Source organism: Argopecten irradians, chromosome 4, assembly GCF_041381155.1.
Source record: "Argopecten irradians isolate NY chromosome 4, Ai_NY, whole genome shotgun sequence".
Lineage (NCBI taxonomy): Eukaryota > Metazoa > Mollusca > Bivalvia > Pectinida > Pectinidae > Argopecten > Argopecten irradians.
The window spans coordinates 15799949-15826033 of NC_091137.1; the positions used below are offsets into that span (position 1 = coordinate 15799949).

The 26085-nt window shown below is 34.9% G+C and overlaps 2 protein-coding genes across 2 annotated transcripts; both read left to right on the forward strand.

The window, feature by feature from the left end:
• Window positions 1–683: 683 nt before the first annotated feature.
• Window positions 684–9918, forward strand: LOC138320742 (uncharacterized). The gene is made up of 3 exons (XM_069263919.1): window positions 684–1139; window positions 4147–4296; window positions 8031–9918. The coding sequence occupies exons 1-3, from the start codon at window positions 926–928 to the stop codon at window positions 8240–8242; spliced, it is 576 nt and encodes a 191-aa protein (XP_069120020.1). The 5' UTR covers window positions 684–925; the 3' UTR covers window positions 8243–9918.
• An 11154-nt stretch (window positions 9919–21072) lies between these two features.
• Window positions 21073–23059, forward strand: LOC138322405 (uncharacterized). Its single transcript, XM_069266436.1, has 2 exons — window positions 21073–21159; window positions 22412–23059. Exons 1-2 carry the CDS (start codon window positions 21114–21116, stop codon window positions 22828–22830), a joined length of 465 nt encoding a protein of 154 aa, XP_069122537.1. The 5' UTR covers window positions 21073–21113; the 3' UTR covers window positions 22831–23059.
• Window positions 23060–26085: the final 3026 nt, after the last annotated feature.

The following is a 26085-nucleotide window of genomic DNA, read 5'->3' on the forward strand; positions in this document are numbered from 1 at the left end:
CATGAAGATTAATGTACGTGTAATTTGTGTGAACCATATATGTTCATAAAAATAGATATATTCATGCATAAAAAATAAACAGTAATTTTTCACAATTTATGTTGTTTAAATTATCCGCTTCAGAGAATAATTAGAATTTGAAAAAAACGTAGATGTCAAAGAGATTCCTGGAAATTAAATAGTTTATTTGATGTTAGTCAAAATGCAACGGGTGGTTGTTGATATGGGTGTCATTGTATACGTTTAATAAAAATGTAAACAATACATTTACATCTGACACTTATGTAAACTGTTTTTAACTATCTACTAAAATCTTTTGTTTGTTTGTTAGGAGTAAAGAATTTATCAACAAGTACAGTATACATATAGCTGTCACTGAATACATGTATTCAGAAAGGTGGGTCATCCATGTGGAAACAGTCTTATGTAAAATTATATATAATGCGCATTAATTTATCGAAGACTTAATACATGTAAGTAATATACAATGTGTGTACTTTAATAAGTGTTCATTTACAGTATATGCGCATTAAATCAACACTGAAGTTTTATGTGGAATTCCTTTATGTTTTAGTGATAAAGCGGAGTGTGTAACACAGGTATTTACAACTAGAATGTAAACAACTTTATCGTTCACATTAAATTATCCGCCGTTTAAATCCCCAGAAGGTCACACGGGAGTGTCCAGCTATTTTTAAAACGCGTTTATATGTTTTGCAGGTACAAGTCCGAGAGGAAAAGGGCGGATATTCCACCTGCTATCATTCATGCCACCGATAAAGCCCGAGGCTCTTTCTCGATGGGTTTAAAGATAGTCACGCGTGAGTGACTACACAGGTAAATGCGACCTCTGATTCACACCTGGTCCTCATCTCCATGTTGATGTCTCCGGTATAACTTAGTCACTACACTGCACCAAACCAAGATGGCCTCCTTTAAGAAGTTTTCCGTCCTTGCCTTGATCGCCATCGCCTTATTAATATTTGGCGGGATTCTTCACATCATCGCCCTGGCTACACCGTACTGGCATTTCACGTATGAGGCCACCTTCGGCAGGGTGGGGCACTATGGACTGTGGGTAGGGTGTAAATACTTCCTCACGACGGTCTCCTGTTCCAGCGAATACATCAATCCACCAGGTATGTATAGTATATATATTATAATGAAGATGGGACTTTCTAGTATATATCGAACGCATTGTCAGCTTGCCAGAATGACCAACTTTAGATACCTCATCCGGAAACTTCAATCTATGATTACATGTCTAACACGGATCATGTACATATGTACGTAAAATCAATGCATAACGTTTGCGTGCTATCAACATTATCAATTTTAATTTGCCAACAAAGTTGAATGTCTATCTGACTCTGTCTTCTTTTGTGATATACACTAGTACGTATTTCTCAAACAAATACAATGATATATTAAAACATGTACCTGTATATGCAATAAGCATAACTATGTATTGTCAACTTGACAACCAAATCGAATTTCTCTCTCTCAATCTGACTCAATCTTTTCGTATATATAAAGTATTTACTCTTCCCTGAATTCCAACGTATGTGTCATTGTTTAAGTTTGTCCACCAACGATAAGGCAGACACATGACTTGTATGGTAACCGGAAACGATTACAACATCGAACTTTATATACAGAGGCTTATACGGTTACTACCACTGGGGATATAAATAGATATATTTTAGGACTTAACGATACACTGAGGACACCATCTACACGATACGATAAGTACATTTATATATATATATATAAATATACACATGCATACGTACGTCGTATCGTCTCTGCACTTCATCGCCTGCGATATAGATACTATGCTTATGTACTTATTTCAGGGGTATATGTAATATAACAGTACGTGTATATGGGACAACAAGTAATATCAACGGTTTCTATATATATATTAATGTTTGGTAATAATGGCAGTCAATATAAGAATACTTTAATAAAGAAATATGTACTTAAAGGGACAATTCAGGCTAAAAGAACATTAAAATTTGTACATATATCGGGAAAAACCCAGTTATTATGGAAATTAGATCAGTTGGTTTTACTGTAATATGCCAGAAAAGCCCATGGTGGTGAAATGCGTGTGGAGTGTTCAAACTCGCTCGCTGTCCGCCATTACACATTGTGGTCGAACTTCTTGTATGCCGAACCCTGTCCCTTGCTCGTAGAGTAATGCTACTTTTGTCTAGAACTGCTCAAATCGCTCTGACAATAGTGTGTTTACCTTATTAGGTGAATTGGTTCGTCTAAAAAAATCATTTTATCACCTCCTCAGTGGTTATGCAGTTCATTTGTTAAACGTGCGTGACGTTGGCTCGGGTATAGATACAGCGAACATATTTTACCTGCTGAATCGTATTGATCAACGATTTATAATTACAACGGTATAGATTAAAATACTAAACAATGACGTGGAATTTGTCAATATTTTATGTTATATGTTTCATAAGAAATGTAGAACAATACATTTATGCCATATTTCGCTTGTTGGTTATGTAAAAGAATTAGCCTGAGTGAATTGTCCCTTTAACCACAAATAAGTCTACATAAAAGTCGCCCGTCGAGTGTCCAATCCAGGAATCGAACCCATATCAGCCGGGTCCCGTCAGCTGCGTGATAGAAACCTTTAGCTGAACTCTATTTACACTGATAAATAATAATTATCGCTTGAACAATAATTTATGTTTATGTATGTCTAATTAACACAATAATACTTATGAAATAATTCGTTTTGATTTTGTCTGTGCAATCAGTTAGTTGTACCTTTTCCATATTGGGCAAAGTGTCATAGGATATTTTTCAGGATTCAATTAATTAATTTAAATACATTTATATTGAAGTAAAATAAGAAGCCTAATTTTTTCAATGGTAGTAATACTGTAGAGAAAGTAACTTTTGTTACCGAAGAAAAATACTAATTCATTTGCTTCTATTTCAATAGATAAAAAAATACCATTCCTCGGCGGTGTAGCATCCTTAACTACATAAGTTAATGATGTTTGACATTATGCCTCGGTTTCTTGTGGATCATGTCTCGAGTTCAACTTGTATTGACTTTGGCAGAGCTATCAGTTTGAGTCGTATTACCAATACGTTTGTCCGGTGTAACGTTGAAAATCTATCCTAGTAATCGATGACACAAGAGAAAAGGCATGGTCTTGAAGATTCAGAGGTGGACGGCTTATACAGAACGAGAAATCTGTTCATACCATATCACTTTAAACTATAAAATTCGATAACTTCGATTAAGATATGGTTAATCAATCGTCTACTCGTTGCAATAAATCATCAAGACCCGAACTCATCCGTCTGATTTGTAAACCCTGAAATGTACATGCTGTCGTTTACACGGGGACCTGGCACGATTTTTTTAACTAACAGTATACATATATATATATATTATAGTATCAAGGGTATGAATTCGGAGGTCGAGACAAACGGACCTATTTTTAAAAACCGTGATTATTTTAATAAATAGGTTCTATATACCATTGATGCATATCTTATCTTAAGGAGGAATAATTATCATTCCATCGAGTGCTTGATGAACAAAATTGGCCAAGTATTGACGAAGTTATGGCTTGATGAATCGGGAAATTTACGAAAAATATGCTAGGCAGACATTTCCCTTGTAATGGGTACCTAAAATCCAAGCCAAAATCTCAAAATCTACGCAAAGTATACCCATAACTGTGTTCATCCACAATCTCCTTTGGAGGTGTCATGACCCGTACTTTGTAGAATCTTCATTTAAACATCGTGTAGCGCACTTACTTTAACCATCACCGCCATTTTCATTTTTCTCTCGGAATGCTTCTCGATTTTACATATCGTGACTATATTATGCAAATTATGTAGTGTTGTGCTTATCGGTAAAATCGAGAAGCGTTCCGAAAAAACAAATGAACATGGCGGTGATGGTTAAAGTAAGTGAGCTAAAAAAATAGGTCCGTTCACACCCTTGATACTATAATATATATCTATGTATACTGTTAAAAATGTTCGTGCCAGGTCCTTGTGGTCGTTTACTTGCTTATTGAAATCCTATTATATCATGTAATGAAAAACGTATATATATATATAACTTAATCACTATTAACTGTTTGTATTTTGTAGGATGGATGCAAGGGGTACGTGCTATGGACGTGCTCGGTATGTTGCTAGGGACAACCGCCTTAGTTCTCATGGGACTATACACGTTCGCACCAAGCGGAAAGTGGACCACAACGTACAAAGTGTCGTCTGTCGTCACAGCGCTCGTGGCGGGTAAGTAAATCATGTGATGTCTGTGGGAATAGCAAGAACATCTCTTGTGAAGGGTAATTAAGTCAGTCACGTGTCGTCACAGTTTGTGTGGCGGATAAGTAAATAAAGTGTTGCTATTCTGTCTTTACATATTTGAAAAAAGTGTTTTCTCCTATGCTTCACATGGATATCCCGTGGTTGCTAGGGAATTGATAACTCTATCTTTCCCCTAGCAACCACGGGATTAATAGAAACTTACATGGGTTCCTGTGATAATGGCGCGATCAAAAAGCTGGGATTCAACGATAATCTATATATTCTCTACTAAGTATAAGAGTAAAAGAATCAAATAGATTTGGCATGTGGACAGGAATATTTCAACCCGAGTGAAATAGTTTGCCACGTCAGCCCTTGGTAATTCTCGGGTTGACAGACAAAGTTTTTCACTCGGGTTGTTGGACTAATAGAATCTTTCACCCCCTTTTGGGTGAGACAGGAGAATTTCAACCCGAGGGGTAAGATTCTTAAGTTGTCAAACAAGAGGCTCTGCCGAGAGTTTGACAGCTTAAGAATTTTATCCGGAGGGTTGAGATCTCCTGTCTCACCTCAAAGAAGGTGAATGATTCTTCTTCTCTTATCCCCTGCATCACTTTGTGTCTCTAATAAACGTGTCACGTATGCAAGCGAGGATGACGTGAGTTCAATGTGTCGCCGTCTTAGTAACGTCATTTCATTGTTGTCGTGACGTGATGATACTATTGTCGTGACGTCATGCCATTGTTGGGTACGTGCAAAGATCTCGTGTAGCTTGTCTTTACCCTAGGGTGAGATAGAAAAATGTCACACCGGAAAAAATGTGGATATCCCTGTCTGGGGTAGAGAAATTCTGGTCAAGGTATCTCAAAATATGATAACTAATACTGAAGTAAATGTCATAAAGCAGTTATTGACCTGTTTTTAGTTGGATTCGTTGATTTATCAACCCTCAAAGGTGATACTGTATAACCCTCCACAGTCGGTCTCTTCTAATATAAGTATAAGTATAATACTGGGTCAAGGTCTATAACTCGGCCGGCCATATAACACTACCCAATTTCAGAAAAAGTATGATTATTAACCAACCGTATAGGATATAATAATAGGAATACTCTCAATCGACAGCCAGATAATTTATCTTTATTTTGGTATATGATACAATATATATCATGCCGTATAAATGTCACTAGGTATCCAAAAACATCGGAAAACAGCCAGATTTCAACTGGTCGGACACTGTGGTGTCCTCCGATGAACACGCCAGGGCTCTAATGGGTAGCTCAAAAACCACTGCATGTCAACACTTCAGCGTCATAAGAATGAAAGTTTGGTAGAAAACAAACCTACCGGTTAGTAAATCCCTGAATAAATACCATCCATTTGCCTAACGTAGCCCTTTGAAATTTCCGATTGAAAAAAATTATGTCTCTAGCCGCCATGTAAGTATGTGTGCAGTAGATTTGTTTTGTCGGCGTTGATTGGCTCTCGAAAATTAATTGACCAATCAACGCCGAGAAAACAAATGTACTACACACATATCAACATGACGGCTAGAGACACACATTTTTTCAATCGGAAATTTCAAAGGGCTACGTTAGGCAAATGGATGGTACATAGATAAACACTAACATACCGGTAAGTTTGTTTTTTTACCAAACTTTAATTCCTATGAAGCTGAAGTGTTGACATGCAGTGGTTTTTGAACTACCCATTAGAGCCCTAGCGTGTTTATCGGAGGACACCACAGTGTCCGACCAGTTGAAATCTGGCTGTTTTCCGATGTTTCTGGATACCTAGTGACATTTATACGACATGATATATATTGTATCATATACCAAATTAAAGATAAATTATCTGGCTGTCGATTGAGAGTATTTCTATTATTATATCCTCAAAGGTGATACTGTATAACCCTCCACAGTCGGTCTCTGGTTATATCACTTTCTCATGTTCTTATAGGTAGGGGATATACAATTGATTCGATAAGATGCATAAAAACGTATGAATAACCTGAATGAAAATACAATATTAACGATGGCTCTAACGACGATACTATCATATGTGTAGATACAGTATTACAGCTAATGATCCCTAGTGACTGGACACTTGCACATTTATAATGTGACGAACTAAATATATAGCTATATACTTCAGCTGAATCACGTATCCCGTGTGTACTTTGGAAATCGCCTACACGAGTGCGTATAGACAGTATATTAAACCAATTTCTTGTCTTTGTAAAATTGTCATAAACTTTTCAATTGTCTTTAATGATCTTCCCTGATTAATTTTCCGTACCGTCTGAAGATTTTATTTCACTGTACCTGTCTTGCCTTGTCAATATTATGTGGATATTCTATTTCCACTCCCATTACTCTTGTCACTGTTTGGCGCGATGTAATAAGGCGAGAACCGTAAACCCACCATTACTGAAGGAGCTTTTTAACACCTACTTTGGGATAAGGACAATTTTGTTATTTTTTTTCTTCTGTCTTAATTTATGCGTCTAGAACTAAACAGATCAAATGACTGAAATTGCGTCTTAATGGGATTAATGTTATCTCAACCATTGATGCTCCGACAGCGCATAAGCATCATTTGAACAAAAACTGGTATTTTATCGTGTATGATTACTTCATATATATATGTCTAATTAACACAAAAATACATATGAAATAATTAATATTTATTTTGATGCATACACAAGCAGTACTTCATCCTATATAGGTCATATTGCAATGACATTTGATCGGATACAATGAATTAGTTTAAATATTTTTATCTCGAATTAAAATAAATATGAAGCTCAAATCTTTCAATCGTGGTTATGGTGCAAAGTAGGAAATGTTCCTTCTTTTTTGTAGAATATCAGTTATAAGGTGGAGATTTTAAAAATCTTAAATAAATATCAAAGTTTCCACCTCATTATTTACATATTTACAAAGACCATCACTACTAGTTCGGCAAAAGGTTATTCCACCACGGTATTTTACTGAGTTAATTCATTGGAGTTAAATATATCGCTTTTCACTGCGAAAAAAATGAAATAAAAATTCCAATTTGTCTGCTCCTGTTTTAGAAAGAGAAAAATACCATCAGTTGTGGATGCAATAATCTACTGCAGCCTCTTTGAAGATTTTTGTTTCCGTTGTTATTTTTTTTCTCTCGAGAAAATTGGTATATAGGTTTTAAAGGAAAGACAAACATGCCAACACTTTCATTGGTTGCCATTATGAAAAAATATATGTTAATATGAATGAAAAGATACCAACACAATTGGAACACTTTTGTTATGATATATAACCATAGTTACAAAGTAGAAGCCTCTGGGTGGTTAAATTTAGATGGGGCAAGGTAAAAATGATAATTGGTACATTGTACATGCACATAGGGGGCGTGAGGTATACTGAACACAATAATATGACTGTGGAGCCATTTGGAGACCATCAGGCCCCGATTTCTCGAAACAAAAGTGCAGACTTAAGCCAGAACTTAAGTTTTTCTCCTTATGTAACTTATATGAATACTTAAGACTTAATTAAGTCAGTTTTTAACTTAAGTTTGTTTCAGTACTTTTTACTCTCATCAATTTCCTGCAGTATTCTAAAGAAAAAAAATCTTATAAATGGTTTATTGATTCTGAATTATATTACCTAACGCGGTACTATTGGATTTGTAATTTGTCACTCTGAAAGTTGTTTTAAACTTGTACATTTCAGGCCTGTTTGTTCTAATTGGCGCTATAATATACGGAGTTAGCATTGTGAACGGAGCAGATCTGATTTCGGCCTTCCCCTATAACTCTGGTGGACTCTTTCTCAATGGTGTGTACACACATGACCTCTCATGGTCTTTTGGGATCAGCATCACAGCCGCCATCTTGTGTGTCCTGAGTGGGGTAGTCATGGGCTTCGCGGGCAAGCGTAACTGAAACTTTGGATTGCAGTAATAATAAGTTATGAAAACGAGATTTATATATCACCGGGTACTTTGTAAATTAAAACAAATTCAAGCATTTTCTACAACTTTAGTGCCAGGCACTGCGGATGGGAGATATGTTATTTGTGATAGACCAAGGATTTATAAGCGAGCTCTTGTGATAGACTAATTAACTTACTCTCGACATCATTCAATACACTGCTACTGATGTTAAAGGTTGGTACTGGATGCTTACTCAGAGAACATCATTAAATGGTGCACTATGAAGAAAGACATAGAATGCGTTCATAACTATTTTTATCAACATGATAAACGGACACAGATTTTGATGAATCTCATGTATAGAATATGGTGCTGTATGCCAAAGAATCGTCTAGAAGAAAATATAGTTTCACTAGAAGAAACATTATTTTATTGTAAAATCATGTGTAATGTGTACGCTAGATTAAGTATATTGGCGTTTATATAATAATGTAATGATTAGTTTAATTAATGTATTTAATTGTCCAGCGTTTTATAGTTACATGTAGCTGCATGCGTGATTAAGCTCAGTGACTGTTTCGTTGAACCTTCTTTGATGTCTTTCAGACACATACCAAAATACTCAATCATAGGGACACATAGAGTGCAAAACATTCGATGATGCATTTTCATTCCTAACATACTAATTATTTCTAAGACATTGTGCTGTTTTCAAACCAATTTTAAGGTAAGCAATAATTTTGCTTTTGTACTTGTATGAGATAGGTGCTACTTTTTGATTGTGAATAGATGCTCTAGTCCAGATAGGTATCTGTTTGTTGTACCTTACTTTCAACATTTATTATGCTGCAGTAGACTTGAAAATGTTTATTTAAATCTTTATAAATTAGATATTTTATACCTTTCCACTCGACATTTGTTAGGTAAATTTGAAAGTGATTCTTTTTACATCTAATCACCCCTTTTTGATTACTAGCATCATTGTTTTGATTATATTGAATCATATTAAACTATTTGTATCTCTTTGCTTAAGGTTTTTTATGTTTCTATCGATATACTTTTATCACACACTATGGCTGATATCCAGTGACTTGCATATGGTGCTAGTGCAATATAACCTGGGGCAAAGTGGTTAAAGATTCATTGTAACGATATGATGTGACATCAGAAAACGATGACGTGACGTCAGGAGTCGATGATGTCGTGACAAGATGGTGACCTCTGCTGATTTTTTGTAACGTAATTTGACGTTGAGATTCTTTAAGATGTAGGTTAGTGTAGTTATAAGATGAAAGTATCTGAAACTGATCCAAAAGTTTTTAACTCGCTAAGGCTCGCAAAAATTAAAAAAAATCATTGATTTGTTTCATAAAATCTGTTATGATCCTATGTTAATAAATTGAAAACAGGGATATTGTAATAGTAAAATAGGAAATATATTTTAGTCATACGTCCATATACATGTATATAGTTATCAGGATTATTTAAGAAACTGATTAATTGATAATATGAAATAAATGCGCGTGCTTTTAATGTTTGAACTGTATATATACATTATGAAATGATATTTGAAAAATGTCGAGTAATTATGCATGTTTCTTGTGAGGTTTCGAATCATGTGCCAGTACGTATTTATTTTACATGATGAGTTACATGTAGTTTAAATAAACTATTTTTTAAAAAGTTTGTATGTCTCCGTCTTTCATATTATTATAAATGTCCATCGTTAAGCATCATTAAGCTATTTAATAGTGTCCCCAAAATTATTTCCGTAATTGTATTATCATTGTGGAGGTAGGTGTATGCTGAGATTTTAATTTGTTTCAATATCATATTAAAATACAAATCGCTACGGACATCTAATTAGTTGTAAAGCCAGAGGAACAATCTCATTTCTTATTCCCCTCTAAGCCCATATACGAGTTTCTGAAATACCAAAATGCATGTATCAGTATTTCTTGTATTTCTTTTCTCATTCTATTTTTAGTCCATTTTACTAAATTATGTATATTATCTAATTTGTAACTGCTAAAATATTTCTGCTCGAACACCGTCAATACCTTTTAGTAATCATTTATACAAACTCCTATTTCAAATCTTTTGTTCTGTTTTTATATCAAGGTTTATGTAACATAATCGAAAACCTGACATGTTTGATATTTGTCCTGATAAAAAACATCTTAATTAGGCCTCCGCAATTTTTTTTAAGAAAAACGATTTAAATAAAGATTTTTATTATTATTTCAAAAGTAGTATAAATTAGTATTTAAAACATCTATGCTAATGATTCACTTTACACATATTAGGGTACATATGTAATAGTTCAATGAAATAATATAACTCCAATCCAGTCAACGATGGTTTGGATCCAAGCAAAAAGGAATAAAATCAAGGTAAAGCCATAACTGACAGTGTTTGTTTAATCTATTCATAACCCCTTCCCATAAAAGAAAACAGATCTTACTTACCCCCTTCTAATAAGAAACAAAACACTTAACTATTATTTTTTTGTGATTTCTGATGGAAAGTAAGCAACTTAATGCAAGCTGAAACCTTTTTAACTTATTTTACAGCTGTAGCTGCAACGCATCGAATTGTAAATGGCAACTTCCTTTTCGAATATTAAAATGATTGTTTAACCATAAAATATCATTTTTTATATTTGTTTTCCCACTATAAATACAGTTACATGAACAGAATATAAATAAAACAAATAAATAAATACAAATCTCCCCAATGTTCCATTTGTACCCCTAATATAGTTCACTTGACTACTCCATTACACCTAATCCCAATGTGTTCTATATCTCCAATATCAGTAGAGCGTCGGTGTTTTTGTGACCACCTTTTAACCTTTAAAATGCTTCAGAGGTACATTCCTATTGAAGACGAATCCAGCTAACTGCAACCGCATACAAATTTATCATTTCTAAGAGAACAGTTTCCACATATAAGTATTTCTGGAACCTGTGGGATTCTTTGAAACTTAGCTGCATGGCGTAGTGTCTTTTACTGGATATGTAAATAGAAAATCTAGTTATATATACAACCTCTCTTCTGTTAACAAAGAATTATTTATTGTCATAAATTACAATATTTAATCAATTATTTCTTGTCAGATTTAATTTGATTAGAATTTCAACTTATCACTTGTATTGATATTACTAAATGCAAGTTTTATCTAATTGACTGGATATGGCTTGATATGTTGACCAACTAATTAGTGGTATGAAATGGTATTGTCTTGTGTTTCTGACAAGATAATCTCGCGGTTCTATCGTCATGTGTTATGACATGTGTTTGAGAACCTGTCACTATGGTTAAAGGGATCATGAGAGATGTAATATCAAAATACATAGCAGAACATTTAATGATGTCATATTATAGGTAATATCTAGGTGGTTTTTTTCTGAGATCTATTCTTAGTCCATTTTATTTATTATGCATATAATCTAATTTGTAAGTGCTCTAATATTTCTGCTCGAACACCGTCCATACCTTTCAGTAATTATCTTTTTCTATTTTGTCAGATGTTTAAATATATTCGGGTTTTTTTTTTATCAAAGTTTATGAAACATAACCGAAAACCTGACATGTTTGATATTTGTCTTCATAAAAACATATCTTGATTATGCCTACATAGTTTAAAAAAACCTTTTTGCTAAAAGAAACATGACAAACCTACAGACGCTACGTATCATCCTGTGATAGGGGTACGAAGACAAACATACTGCAGTTCTGTATCATCGTGTATTCGGGGAATAAAACAAATATACTGAAGCTACGTATCATCATGTTACAGGGGTACCAAGACAAAGATACTGAAGCTACGTATCATCCTGTAACAGGGATACCAAGACAAACCTACTGAAGCTACGTATCATCGAGTAACAGGAATACCAAGACAAACCTACTGAAGCTACGTATCATCGTGTTACAGGGAAACCAAGACAAATATACTGAAGCTACGTATCATCATGTTACAGGGGTACCAAGACAAAGATACTGAAGCTACGTATCATCCTGTAACAGGGATACCATGAAAAAACATCCTGAAGCTAAGTATCATCGTGTTGCAGGGATACCAAGACAAACCTACTGAAGCTACGTATCATCGAGTAACAGGAATACCAAGACAAACCTACTGAAGCTACGTATCATCGTGTTACAGGGAAACCAAGACAAACACACTGAAGCTACGTATCATCGTGTTACAGGGGCACCGTGACAAACATACTGAAGCTACATACATCGTATCACAGGGGCACCATGACAAACATACTGAAGCTATGTATCATCGTGTTACAGGGGTACCAAGACAACTACATATCATCGTGTTACAGGGGTACCAAGACAACTACATATCATCGTGTTACAGGGGTACCAAGATAAACATAATGTAGCTACATATCATGGTGTAACAGTGACACCAAGACAAATATACTGAAGTTACGTATCATCGCTTAATAGTAATACCAAGACAAACATTCTGAAGCTACGTATCATCGTGTTACAGGGGTAACATGACAAACATACTGAAGCTACGTATCATTGTGTTACAAGGGGGTACCAAGACAAACATACTGAAGCTACGTATCATCGTGTTACAGGGGCACCGTGACAAATATACTGAAGCTACGTACATCGTATCACAGGGGAACCGTGACAAACATACTGAAGCTACGTATCATCGTGTTACAGGGGTAACGTGACAAACATACTGAAGCTATGTATTATCGTGTTACAGGGGTACCAAGACAAACATACTGTAGCTACGAATCATCGTGTAACAGGGATACCAAGACAAACACACCGAAGCTACGTTTCATCGTGTTACAAGGGTACCGTGACAAATATACTGAAGCTACGTACATCGTATCACAGGGGCACCGTGACAAACATACTGAAGCTACATATCATCGTGTTACAGGGGTAACGTGACAAACATACTGAAGCTATGTATTATCGTGTTACAGGGGAACCGTGACAAAAATACTGAAGCTACGTACATCGTATCACAGGGGAATCGTGACAAACATACTAATGCTACGTATCATCGTGTTACAGAGGTACCGTGACAAACATACTGAGCTACGTTTCATCGTATGACAGGGGTACCAAGACAAATATACTGAAGTTACGTATCATCGTTTAATAGTAATTCCAAGACAAACATACTGAAGCTACGTATCATCGTGTATCAGGGACACAAAGACAAACATACTGAAGTTACGTATCATCGTGTATCAGGGATACAAAGACAAACATACTGTAGCTGCGTATCATTGTGTTACAGGTGTACAAAGACAAACATACTTTAACTACGTAATATCGTGTAAAAAGTGATACCAAGACAAACACACTGAAGCTACGTATTATCGTGTTACATGGGTACCAAGACAAACATTATGAAGCTAGGTATCATCGTGTTGCAGGGGTACCAAGACAAACCTACTGAAGCTAATTATCATCGTGTAACAGGGATACCAAGACAAACCTGCTGAAGCTACGTATCATCGTGTTACAGGGGTACCAAGACAAACATACTGAAGCTACGTATCATGGTATTGCAGGGATACCAAGACAAACCTTCTGAAGCTACGTATCATCGTGTATCTGGGATACCAAGACAAACCTACTGAAGCTACGTATCATCGAGTTACAAGGATATTAAGACAAACCTACTGAAGCTACGTATCATCGTGTTACAGGAATACCAAGACAAACCTACTGAAGTTTTGTATCGTCGCGTTACAGGGATACCAAGATAAACATACTATTGCTACGTATCATCGAGTATCAGGGATACCAAGACAAACATAATGTATACGTATCATCGTGTTACATGGATACCAAGAAAAAACATACTGAAGCTACGTATCATCATGTGTCAGGGATACAAAAAAAATCATACGGTATACGTATCATCGTGTATCAGGGATACCAAGACAAATATACTATAGCTACGTATCATCGTGTATCAGGGATACCAAGAAAAACATACTGTATACTTATCATCGTGTTACAGGGATACCATGACAAACATACTATAGCTATGTATCATCGAGTATCAGGGATACCAAGACAAACATACTGTATACGTATCATCGTGTTACATGGATACCATGACAAACATACTATAGCTACGTATCATCGTGTTACAGGGATACCAAGACAAACATACTGTATACGTATCATCGTGTTCCATGGATAACAAGACAAACACTCTGAAGCTACGTATCGTTTTATTTATTTTGCACACTGATTTGTTAGATTACCCAGTCCATATGTCATACTTATGTCTGCTATAACGCCGTGTTTACCTGTGTGCTATAGACAAATCTGTCAACGAGACTTAAATTTCAATATCGATGTGGTAGATTAATTTTGAACAAATTAGATTACTGTAAATGTCCCTCGTAAGATCTCACAGATGATTTACTTGATATAACTATCCTTAGATCATTAGCAAACGTATGTATAATAATTTTAATGGGTTTTTTTGGTTCTAGAGCGAATTTCGTATAATCTCGTGAAAGGTCGAAAATCAGTCAAGCTAATTGTCATTATACGAGGAGATGAATTGAGATAGCATAAGAAATATCATTCTAGTCTGACATCTACGTCATAGCAGCATAAAGACAACCCGGTGCATCTGCGCTCAGTTCAATAAATTATCCTGACTATATCTGAAATAAAGAATTTGAAACTCTGGAAAAGGTTATCATTCTCTAAAAACAGCTAGTCATTTACGTATTCAGTAGACCCATACACAGTTTCGTTGAAATAATGGACTTCATTTGAATATTGTAAATCATATGTATTCAACATGTTGTGCATTAAACAATCATATCTAAAATAGATTATATTTATACTAGGCCTATATAGACCTAATATACTAACTCATAAGTTATTAAAACCTGTCAAGCTTTGGCATATATCTTGCAGTCTGTTGTTTTGGTATCAGTGGATACGATTTAAAGAACAAAACCGTGATCGGCATGATAAAAAAGACGATTTAAAAGGAATATAAACGTTTGTTTTATCGCTAAGTGTAATTCGAGAATCGACTAATAATAACATGAGTATAAAACTACCATGTCGATTCTGGCTTGTCCATTCTATGTATTGATCTTGGGGTATGTGAAATCTTGTTTGAATAAAACGTCGATTAAAATGATTATAGATGAGAAATCATTACGTTGAATATTGACCCCAGTTCATCGTCCAATGATAAAGATATTTACACTCTATTTATGCTAAGGAAAACACTACTTTTTACATAAATATCTATCTACATATCTTTATTTCATTTTAAACGTTCATAAAGTTTATTCCAGGTTCATAACAACCAACAAAACAAGGCATTTAAGGGAAACATTCTATATAAAACCCTTTGTGGAATAAAAAAACCTTATTTTACATGTTCTTGCAAATATTTATGATCAATTATCTTCTGTATAAAAAATGATCAATTTTAGCTCATATTCACTTTATAACAAAATCTACACTGAGAACATGAGAACAAAACAATTTAGACCAATGATTTGGGTTTTATTCGGTTAACGCCCTTTTAACAGCAAGGGTCATGTAAGGACGTGCTATGTGTGTGATGTTAGAAGAAAGATGGTGTACAAAAATAATTTTATTCAAGAGTTAATTCATTTTAAAGTTTCAAAATGATATACACACACATTGTATGTAAGTTCTTTGTAAGTATATTCAAATTTACACTAGATATCACACCATTGGAATGGAAACGAAGTCGAAGTAATCGATACAGAAGCAAAAACAATTAATCATAAAATAGCTATAACGTGTACACGATTAGTTAAATAGAAACAAATGAGCATACAATCTGCACTCTCTTACATAAAAATAAAAGTTAGACTAATTACGTTAAAGTACAATAGTTATAACAGAAGTATATTTATTTACTAATACACTAACAAAAGGATTATAATTTTCAAAATATGTTTTAAATAATTGAAGGTTCACATTTGACAGATAATAAGTAAAGCTGTATTCTGGATTCAAACTAATGACCCAGAGGTGGAGGGGTGTGGTAATATGTCGAGACATTTAAATATTGTATTCAAGAGTTGATGTCGAGACATCTTAACAACTTGGTTACCGCGGCTCCTATGACGAATGAAAAGATACCGACTAATCATTACTAAACAAAGTATAAACTGATAACAAGGCGACTGGTGATACTGAAGCTACGTATCATCGTGTTACAGGGATACCAAGACAAACATACTGAAGCTACGTATCATCGTGTTACAGGGGCACCGTGACAAACATACTGAAGCTACGTATCATCGTGTTACACAGGGGCACCGTGACAAACATACTGAAGCTACATACATCGTTTCACAGGGGCACCGTGACAAACATACTGAAGCTATGTATCATCGTGTTACAGGGGTACCAAGATAAACATACCGAGCTACGTATCATCGTGTTACAGGGGTACCAAGATTAACATAATGTAGCTACATATCATGGTGTAACAGTGATACCAAGACAAATATATTGCAGCTACGTATCATCGTGTAACATGTAACAGGGATACCAAGACAAACACACTGAAGCTACGTTTCATCGTGTTACAAGGGGGTACTAAGACAAACATACTGAAGCTACCTATCATCGTGTCACAGGGGCACCGTGACAAAAAAATACTGAAGCTACGTACATCGTATCACAGGGATACCAAGACAAACATACTGAGCTATGTTTCATCGTATGACAGGGGTACCAAGACAAATATACTGAAGTTACGTATCATCGCTTAATAGTAATACCAAGACAAACATACTGAAGCTACGTATCATCGTGTATCAGGGACACAAAGACAAACATACTGAAGCTACGTATCATCGTGTATCATGGATACAAAGACAAACATACTGATCATCGAGTATCTGGGATACCAAGACAAACATACTGTATACGTATCATCGTGTTACATGGATACCAAGAAAAACATAATGAAGCTACGTATCATCGTGTAACAGGGATACCATGACAAACATACTGAAGCTACGTATCATCATGTATCAGGGATACCAAAAAAAACCATACGGTATACGTATCATCGTGTATCAGGGATACCAAGACAAACATACTATAGCTACGTATCATCGTGTATCAGGGATACCAAGAAAAACATACTGTATACTTATCATCGTGTTACAGGGATACCATGACAAACATACTATAGCTATGTATCATCGAGTATCAGGGATACCAAGAAAAACATACTGTATACGTATCATCGTGTTACATGGATACCATGACAAACATACTGAAGCTACGTATCATCGTGTTACAGGGATACCAAGACAAACATACTGTATACGTATCATCGTGTTACATGGATACCATGACAAACATACTGAAGCTACGTATCATCGTGTTACAGGAATACCAAGAAAAATATACTGTATACGTATCATCGTGTTACATGGATACCAAGACAAACATACTGTATACGTATCATCGTGTTACATGGATACCAAGAAAAACACTCTGAAGCTACGTATCGTTTTATTTATTTTGCACACTGATTTGTTAGATTACCCAGTCCATATGTCATACTTATGTCTGCTATAACGCCGTGTTTACCTGTGTGCTATAGACAAATCTGTCAACGAGACTTAAATTTCAATATCGATGTGGTAGATTAATTTTGAACAAATTAGATTACTGTAAATGTCCCTCTTAAGATCTCACAGATGATTTACTTGATATAATTATCCTTAGATCATTAGCAAACGTATGTATGATAATTTTAATGTTATTTTTGGTTCTAGAACGAATTTCGTATAATCTCGGGAAAGGTCGAAAATCAGTCTAGCTAATTGTCATTATACGAGGAGATGAATTGAGATAGCATAAAAATATCATTCTAGTCTGACATCTACGTCATAGCAGCATAAAGGCAACCTGGTGCATCTGCGCTCAGTTCAATAAATTATCCTCACTATATCTGAAATAAAGAATTTGAAACTCTGGAAAAGGTTATTATTCTCTAAAAAAAAAACCAGCTAGTCATTTACGTATTCAGTAGACCCATACACATTTTCGTTGAAATAATGGACTTCATTTGAATATTGTAAATCATATATATTCAACAGGTTGTGCATTAAACAATCATATCTAAAATAGATTATATTTATACTAGGCCTATATAGACCTAATATACTATCTCCAAAATTATTAAAACCTGTCAGCTTTGGCATATATCTTAAAAAAGGCGACTGGTGATAAGATAAAGTATAGAAACTCTATAGGAAAACACTTGAAATAGGAAATCACTTGAAATAGGAAAACACTTGAAATAGGAAAACACTTGAAATAGGAAAACAGGATCAAAACTACATTATGATTCACCTGTTTACATTTTTTTATATTTTCTGTATTACAGATATGATATAACGATACACCAACAAAACACTAGCCTAAGAGAAGAGATTCAATGTTAACCTTGATTTAATGTTAGAAACTCTGATTTCTAATCCATCTAAGCTTCAGTAAAACACGTTATAACGAATATTCTTACAGCAAACTCACGGTTATAACGTTGTGATTTCCAGTCCCCGTCAAGGTTCTTATAGGAAGAATTTTAGTATGTGTATAATGCACTCTGCTTATAACTAGGTAATTACGCTAGTTCCCAGAAGTTAAGAGGGAATGTTGTCTGGAATCAGTGCTTGCTTGGACTGGTGCTGTCTCTTGTTTAGATAAGCGTAAAGATTGCTAATCAGGTTGAAAGGATTCAATTTTGTTTTTGATTGCCTTCTGTTGGGAACACATTTTAAATGTCTTTTTGGCGATTTTTTACAGGTACATAATAATTAGCTTAATTTATGCATCGAAAACACCAATACAAGTGTCATTTGATTAGATTTTATAAGAATTTGTTTGTGTTAATAATGTAATTTTCCTGCATCAACAGTTTTAACATGTTTTGAATTTGGCTTTAAAACTTTAATTTTGAACTTCCGCTCTTTCCCGTCCTATAAAGGTGTGTATTTTGTATATCCCACATATGGGCTTTTTTGTTTTGTTTTTAGGCGGTTTTTACTTTGTAAACCCCACATTGGCTTTTTGGTTTATCAATTCTTGAAGCAAATATTGTTTTATATATATTTCACATAAGTTTTGTCACAAATTGATTTAAAATACAGATCATTATAACCACTCCGTTCAATAGAGGATCTGACAACATCCCATAAGGGGTCATGTTCGGATGACATTTTTACCACGAGTACTTCAGATCAAATACATTTTAACACATCGCTACGTCAATTTATAATGCCATTTCGTCCCAGTAAACACATATATTTAGCTTTAATGTGCCCTTCCGGCGAGATGACTACGTACACGAAAAAAATTCGGACAGCATTTTAAAACTATTTCGTCCTTAGTCAAGATTCTGGTAGCAGTAATTGTATTGGCCATTTCCCAAGGTCATGTGAACGTGACCCCTAAAGGGATATTGTCAGATCCTCTTATCAAACGTAGTGATAATAAGGATATGTATTTTAACCAGATTGGTTGAGTTGAGTTGTTACTTGAAAGTGTGCAGATGCATAAAATGCACTATGATTAGAACTAAGTAATTACGTTGGTTCCCAGGGTTATTTAGGACCGTGTTCTACTGTATATGGTAACGGGTTTTAGATAATTTTACTGGCCAACTTTAGATAGCAAATAAAGTTATTAACCAAATTTAACGTTATTATATTTCTAACGTAACAAGATATTTTCAGCAGCAGGTGGTCCGTACATGTTCATTAGAACCATGGTTTACTGTAGATGGGAACGGATTTTGGACCAATTTAAGTACTGAAATTTACATAATGCTATTAACCATATCCAACAACCTCATATTTGTCACGATCATGATGGTGGCATTCTCACTTTTTAAGTTTGCTATTTATTTAGTAAGGTTGGCTGTGGTCTTAATGTGCATTTACTAACTAACTAAATTAGTTATAAAGTAAAACGGGGTTATAACGAACCTCTTCGGACCGACGAAATCACTTCAGTTTTTACATAGTTCGTTATATGCACATATTATATCTTATAGGAACCTTGACAGGAATGTAAATTACTACGTTAAAACAACGAATTCGATGTCAATGTGTTCCTTATAAACGCTTATAAACGTGTATTATTTATTGTAGTTTACTTTCGTATGCTTTAGTAAGAAATAACCTGGCCATAACCTCGTCAACAATGCTTTTATGAAGTAGACTTACTCAAGTACTTCGTGCAGGTAACAATATTTTGGAGAACTTGATAATAACTTTTATTCGACCATTTTTTGTTGTTGTTGTTTGCTTTATTTGCTGAACTCTCAAGTACAATCGATAATCAATGTCAAGGTGTATACATATATATATATATATTTAGCAATAAAAAAATGACACAAACTTATTCTATGATAAAACACCATTTTTTACCCGTCGTAAACGAAATCGATAGCAGCATCTTAAAATTATCATGATAAACACATTGACAAACACATTGTTTGATACTGATTAACCTAATGTGGTAGGAACAAAGCGTGGGGAATTAAACGTCAAATAGCTTCTTAAAAATGTTTTTGTTTGTTTAATAATCGCCAATTTTTCTATTCGTCAAATATCTCATAACATTCCATAATAAAATATTTTATTGCAAAATGTATTCGCTTTATGTCCATGGCACGTGGCTAGTGGATTAACAGATGTTTCCGCTGTCCAATGAAAAGGACATTGAAATGACGGGATAATTCGCTGTCATGGTATATATATAAATGTAGTAGTCATTGAAACAGGATTCGTTACTTGTTAATATCTTAACGAAGGGAAAAGGGAGTCGGCATGTCTGCTATGTCATCGGTTTATAACATACTGACATTATGTTCAGGTAAGTGTCATAATTTGTATGCTCAATTTCATAATCTTTAATCTAAAAGAACTAAAGAGAACATGTGATTCGATAGGAATGAAAAGTTCTGAAGAGATATGATGTGTTTAATTAATTAAGTACGTCACAATGAAAAAAATCGGAGTTCTATGTTAGATCAAAATTCAAGTAAATAACCGTGAGTTTGTGTTTTTTGTATGTTAGAAATATGGATGTTTGTAAAATAATGTGACACGAATATTGTATAACCTAAACCTACTGTACTGATAATTATCGTGTTTCGACAATGGAATAATCAGCCCTCCGGTTAACAGGATGATCGGAAAAAATATATAGGCTCATACGTATCGAAAACATACATTTATTTACTAGAAAAAAAGTAATGAAAAATAAACCTTTCAAGTCATTTCATTCAATACAAGAATAATTCCTGTTCGTTCCAAATCAGTGTCCTGTGTCTGCATATAAATATGTAGGTAGCAGATTTTCAATTAGATCAATTGACCTAAGTTGTTTGAATATAATAGTAATACTTTATACCTCACTGGGAACCATTGGTTTTGAAAATATCAAATATCATCTAAGGAGAAAACAATCATAACAATAGTTAGATAAGTTCAGTATAAGTTTGTGGGAATTGTTAGAGCACCGATCTGATTATTATCCTCCGGTGATCTAGCTTGTACCATAAACCAGTCTAATTAGCATCCTCCGGTGATCTAGCTTGTACCATAAACCAGTCTAATTAGCATCCCTCGGTGATCTGACGAGTACCTTCACAACTTAACACTTTCGTATCTAAATAATCATTTACACATATACTGAACAAAAACACAATTCGTTCATATATGAAATAAATTTCAGAATATTTCCATAAATTATGATTCGAAGTTATTTGCGGTTAATATGTATCGATGATTATATTCACAGGTTTTAAGAAACAACTTTGACGTTGAATACATCGACCGGAAAAAGCATTAAAAACCCATTTGAATCGTATATGCAAAAATATTTTATTTTATCAAATAGTCTGAAAAAACATCTTTAAGCATTGATGTTACTTTTTTTTTTTAATTTCATTGGGTAATGAAAAAAAATGTTTGCGACCTTTTGTCAAAATCCGCTACACGAATTCACACAGTTTGCAAAAAATATTTTCATATCCATATGAAATAATATAAAAAAGCAATGAAATCGATTTTGGAAACAATTAGGAAATTACTATAGAATTATATGGTATCTTTTCTTGCAGCGATATCCCTGTTTACGGTGGTGACGTCATGCAATTGTCCCGAGGATGATTGTATGAAGATACCAGACACTAGGAGGAGATGCGAGTGTTGTGTCTTTGTGTTCCTCGGTAAACGTTCCGGAGGTACAGCCCTCTCCTCGGGAGGGACACCCATACCTTCAGGGGCGACACTGTCTGAATTCAACAGAGAGCGCAGCGACAATAATTTTGAAAACCAGAGGAGTGTACAGTCTATGGCACGACTCTACAGGTTACTTATGGAGCTGGCGAGGTCGACACCAAACAACGAAAACAGGGGGAATGTGTCCCCACATTACAACAGAAGGAATGTATTTCCAAGAATGGTTCATATCTATGACCCAAGTGTGTTCGGAATAGATTGGGCTGATCAATCAAATCAGCTGGAAAAATTCACATAATCATCGAACGTGGTCTAGAAACATTGGAACGCTACGGAATGTTTTCTTAGTAATATATTGTAATAAAATTAAGTAAATTCCCAAAAAAACAAACTATCAAATACAGGCACTCAATATCCTGAAAATACTTTTGATTTGAAAAAACCCAACATACCTCCATTAAACATGATTGTTGATTGTTTTATCTGACACATGACGAATATTTATAAGTATTAAAGAAAGATGCGTTCGCAAAATGATTTGTTGTGTTGGTGATGTTGTTAACAGGGTTTTCAACAGGTGTGTCGAAAACAGAAATGGCTGGTTTCGAAAAAGCGATAAATTAATGAGAGGATTGATAAATTTTGAGACTAAATGATGTTGTTTTTACAGGTATATAAGAATTATATATGGTATTACGTCTAAAACATCAGATATATTTAAGATATAGTACATCTTTGATATCATGGACCCAGTTTCACGAACATTTCTTAAATATGTGGAATCAATTACCTTAGAATTCCCCATAGGAAAGCATTACAGATTTTAAGGAAGGCTCCTTAACATTAGATGGTTTCCTTAACTTTTGTAATGCTTCGCTTTGGGGAAATTTAGCCTACATGTTAGAGATTCCTTAAAGTTAAGGAATGTTCGTGAAACTGGGTCATGATCGTATATAAAGACTTGTTCTTAAAAGGAACAAAATGAGACAGAGTTGGTATGTAACTCTGAAATTGTTATAAACTACAAATATACTAGTTTTACTTACAGCAGTAGTGCTAGACAGTTTGATACAAAGAACTGATGACGTGACATTGCTGTACTATTATAGTGGGTGCAGTGCATTTACTGGTCTGATATCTATAGTATACAATTTCACATGCTTCGTTGCTTATTGATTTGAACAACCTGGCTGGAAATGGATTTATTTATCAAATTCAGAAATGAAATATCAGATTTTTTTTTCTCTCAACTACGAATCATAAATTAATGAGCGTAAGATATAAGATTTAGTGAAACGGGTAATTGTTTTGTCGAAGAAATATGGAGAATATACGTTTTACAAAATGACGAAGTACATGTACCATGCACTTTACAAACTTTACTTCTACCACACTAGAAGTGTAATTCCACTCTCAGACCAGTGTATATAGAAATTGAACAGTGTTTTTTTAGCGTTAAAGGTGGCATGAACGCAATTGGATACAGACATATTCAATGTTGCGCGTTAGCAATCAAAACACTGTTCAATCTATATATTTGCATAAACAAGTTATGTTCGTGATAAAATTTAAAACGATGTTGGTTGCTAGGCTGGGTCACTACAGTTGTCAGGAAGACCGAAGATATAGTTCCGATTGTTGAATGTTATAGTTGCTGTTTGGTTTGAAATATAACAATGACAGCTTTCAATTATTTTAAAGATATGTTTTTCTCACCTCCCCCCTCTCCCCCCAATTTATCATATATCAATAATGTCTATTTCGAATAGAAATTGAGATAACCGAGGCGGAACGACTACCGGTATGTATCGTTGTCAGGGTAGTGATGCGGTCCGAAGTGGAGCGAGCCGCCATATTTGATTTTCAATCCAGGAAAGTTACTGTGCTATAGCCTATTGAATCATGATGTTATGACCGTTGAGCTGCTGAATATTTGTCTTGTACGTTTCGGTCTACGAACGCGATATAGACTGAATTATTCATAGTGTGTGTATGCAAAGTTCCTATACATAACCTGGTTACCTATTGATCGCTTAGACGCTCCCAGAATTGTTCTCCGACAATCAGATGTTCTGTATATTTAGGCGAGTTGACTGACCGTCCATGTGCAAACATACTGACGTAACTATGGAATTACCCGAAAATTCCTGAGGAAAGCCCCCCGGTTGTAGCCCTGACCAGCGATTCATTTTGTTGTTGATCTAATAAAAACTCTTATTGTTATTTTTTAAGTCCGTCAACTAATGACCCAAAATCTTATCGAAGCGTAAACTAGAAGTAGTCCAAACCTGCACTGCGTTTGTATTCATACGTCATTGCAATTACGCTAATTTGGACGCAACTCCCCTCCCATTGACTATATAGGGGCATATGTAAATATAAATGTGTTAAGTGTTCGATAAATAATGTAAAAATACCTTTCGAACTTCTGGTTGGTCGAGAGTTTTAATTTTGACCTGAACTACTTTTTTCTCAATGTCACATCATCAATGATCAAATGACGTCATACTATAGTACACTAACTTTGGTTTGGTTTGTTTATTTTTACGTCCTATTAACAGCCAGGGTCATGTAAGGACGTGCCAGGTTTGTTGGTGGAGGAAAGCCGGAGTACCCGGAGAAAAACCACCGACCAGCGGTCAGTACCTGGCAACTGCCCCACATGGGATTCGAACCCGCATCCCAGAGGTGGAGGGCTTGTGGTAATATGTCGGGACATCTTAACCACTCGGCCACCGCGGCCCCCTTACACTAACTGCTGCTTACAGAATAAACCGCTGTTGAAACAGGATGAGTGCATTCGTCATGCTTTAACACTAGTAGTATAAAATATCGTCAATAGTTAGTAATGGTCTTTTGTTCAGTGTTATATCTTGCTGTACGCGGGCCCTGTGGTGATTTCCTTAGGATTAAGACATCTAGACCGGACTTGAACTTGGTTACACTGATTCATGATTATTTGGCAAAGTACTTCTGTATATGTCACTTTACCGTTCACATACCCGCATGTAGTTCGAAAACGAGTAGTTTATTGTTCAAGTTCCAATAAGTGAATGCTTTTCAACTCTCAGGGTGTCGATTGATTTAAGGCCAACTACCGAAATAAAAAGATACACAATTGGAAGCCCTTTTAATCCTCTTTTCAGTAAATAAATATCCATGTTAACAGTATCAAGTTGTCAAATACCAATAATGTCAAATAAGTTAATAAAACTGTGATCGTGCTTGAAGCAATGCGTAGTAGACAGACTATCTTTAATTACGAAAAATATCAGGCGGGTGACTCAATTCTGCGGTGATGAACAGCAGTTTAACTCAACTTGTGTGTACAAGATACTAAGTTGTACGTACAAGATACAATCTTGTACGTACAAGATACTAAGTTGTACGTACAAGATACTAACTTGTAGGTACAAGACAAATAAAATTTTGTAGTGGCCCTAATACGCCGCCGTAAGAATCCGCTACGCGATTTTTATTTAGAAATTACCAATTTGGCGTCGATTTCGAAAATGATGATTTCACCTATAACTGTAAAAAAAAACTTTTATTC